At 38.1% G+C, this 2,315-nt stretch overlaps 1 protein-coding gene across 1 annotated transcript in view; it reads left to right on the plus strand.

Moving 5' to 3' along the window:
- SNX4 (sorting nexin 4) overlaps positions 1-2,315 on the plus strand; it is a 78,941-nt gene that overhangs the window by 46,457 nt on the left and 30,169 nt on the right. The window contains exon 7 of the mRNA XM_023516291.1: positions 51-112. Within this exon, the coding sequence (XP_023372059.1) occupies positions 51-112 (62 nt within the window). The remainder of the gene's footprint in view (positions 1-50; positions 113-2,315) is intronic.

The raw sequence follows: 2,315 nt of genomic DNA on the forward strand, positions 1-2,315 counted from the left end.
CTGTGTATAACTTTGACCTAACAGCAATTTCTGTTAAATGTTTATTTCAGAGAGTTGCAGATCGACTCTATGGTGTATATAAAGTGCATGGGAATTATGGGCGAGTTTTCAGGTAAGCACAAACTTTCAAAATAAACAACGGTTAGGTCTAATTACCTCTTTGCAGGCCTGGTAAGCTGTGTCACACTATAATCCTACTACTCTTGGAGCTGAGGTGGATGGATTACCTGAATTCAGGAGATGGAGACCAGCCTGAACAAGATCGAGACCTTGTCTCTAAAACTAGCCACATGTTGTGGTGGGTGCCTGTAGTCCCAACTACTTAGGAGGCTGAGGCAAGAGGATCACTTGAGCCCAAGAGTTTGAGGTTACTGTGAGCTCTGATGCCACAGCACTCTACCAAGAGCGACAGAACAAGACTCTCTCAAAAAAAAAAAAAGAAAAGAAAAAATTAGCTCTTTGCCTAGAAGCAGTCATTCTTGGAAATTTATGCATCTGGAGAGGTTTTTTTTGGTTGTTAAATGATGTCTCATAGTAGTGGTTTTCATGCTTTCAGGTATCTGGTTTTTGTTCTAAAGCCTTTAGCTGGGTACAGTGGCTCATGCCTTTAACCCCAGCACTGCGGGAGAATGAGGTGGGAGGATTGCTTGGGCTCAGGAGTTTGAGACTTGTCTGAGCGAAAGTGAGACCCTGAAAAAAATGAAAACCCAGGCCAGAGCCACCTGTAATCCCTGGTGCTTCTGGAGGCTGAGACAACAGGAGGCCCACAGATGAGGTCTGAAGTAGCCACTGCACTTGGCTCAGGGCCTTGTCTCAACAAAAAAAAACCAAGGCAACTGTTTTAAAGCCTTTCTTTAAATAAAACTTAATGAGGAAATTCAATATATTGAGCAAAAAAAGTGAAACTATGCTGAATGAAACGGGGGGTGGGCTTTTTACTTCCTTGGTAGAATGTGTAAGAAGATTCCATTGGAAATTACTGTCTTGTAGAATTGGTCACTTTATCTTTTATTTGTTTTTGCCATTTTATAATTTATCTTTTGCAAGATGAGTTTTTTCAGCCTTGGGATAATTTTAATGATAGAATGTTTGTGCGCATAACTTGCATATTTTGGTTATTTTAAACCATTTTGTGAATTTTCATGTGTTCATCATTTTGGTTGTGATCTTTTAGAAATTACTATTCAGATCTTTTTATAATAAAAATATTGGGTGGTGCCCATGGCTCAAGGAGTAGGGTGCCAGCTCCATATACTGGGGGTGGCCAGTTTAAGCCCAGCCCCTGCCAAAATGCCAAAGAAAAAAAGAAAACTATCCTCACATATATTCCATTATAAATCCTTTTGATTGAATTAATTTATAAATAACATCTTATTTTACATTGTTGAAAAGTTAGTACATTCACATAGAAAAAAATTCAAAAGCAACAAAAAGCTATGCAGTGAAGTCTCCTCACCCTTGTCTGCCAACCACCCAGGTGTCCTGGTCTAAGACAACTAATACCGGTTCTTAGTTTCCAGTGTATCCTAATCGTGAAATGTAGCACTGTAAACATAATATATTGGCTCACAAACAAATACATTTTTCATTTTTTTAAACACAAAGAAGCAGCATGTTGTATGCATTGTTTTGTTCATTTGCTTTAACTTGCTTTTTTCACTTAAAGAACTGCTCTCCAGGATGCATTGTTAGCAGATTAAGTAACTATGTTGGGTTTTACTAAGCAGAAGTATCATAATTTAATCAGTCTTCTCTTAATAATTATTTTCAGTCTTTTAAAAATGCTGCAGTCTGCGATGCCCAAGGATGGCAGGTTCAAACCCAGGTCGGGCCAGCTAAGCATTGATAACTATGATAAAAAAAAAAAATAGTCGGGCATTGTGGTGAGCAACTATAGTCCTAGCTACTTGGGAGGCTGAGGCAAGAGAATCGTTTGAGCCTAAGTTGGAGGTTACTATAAACTGTGATGCCATGGCACTCTACCCAGGGTGACATAGTGAGACTCTGTCGCACAAAAATAAAATAAAATAAAAATGCTGCAGCAAATGTTTATGTTATTTCACGCATATCTGAGTATATATGTAGGATAAAATTCTAGAAGTAGAATTACTGAGTCCAAGGATAGTTATAGTTTTTGTAGAAACTATTACCCATACAGAAAATGTTAAATTTCCACCAGTAAAGTATTAATACCTGTTTTCTCTCACCCCTGCCCAAACAGTGTGTACTAGTCTTGTGGTGAAAAGTAGTTTCTCATTGTACAGATGGTCCCAGATTTATGATAGTTTCACTTTTGATGGGTTTACTAGGAACAT

The sequence above is a fragment of the Otolemur garnettii genome, unplaced genomic scaffold, assembly GCF_000181295.1.
Source record: "Otolemur garnettii isolate 467f Iridium unplaced genomic scaffold, OtoGar3 scaffold00089, whole genome shotgun sequence".
Lineage (NCBI taxonomy): Eukaryota > Metazoa > Chordata > Mammalia > Primates > Galagidae > Otolemur > Otolemur garnettii.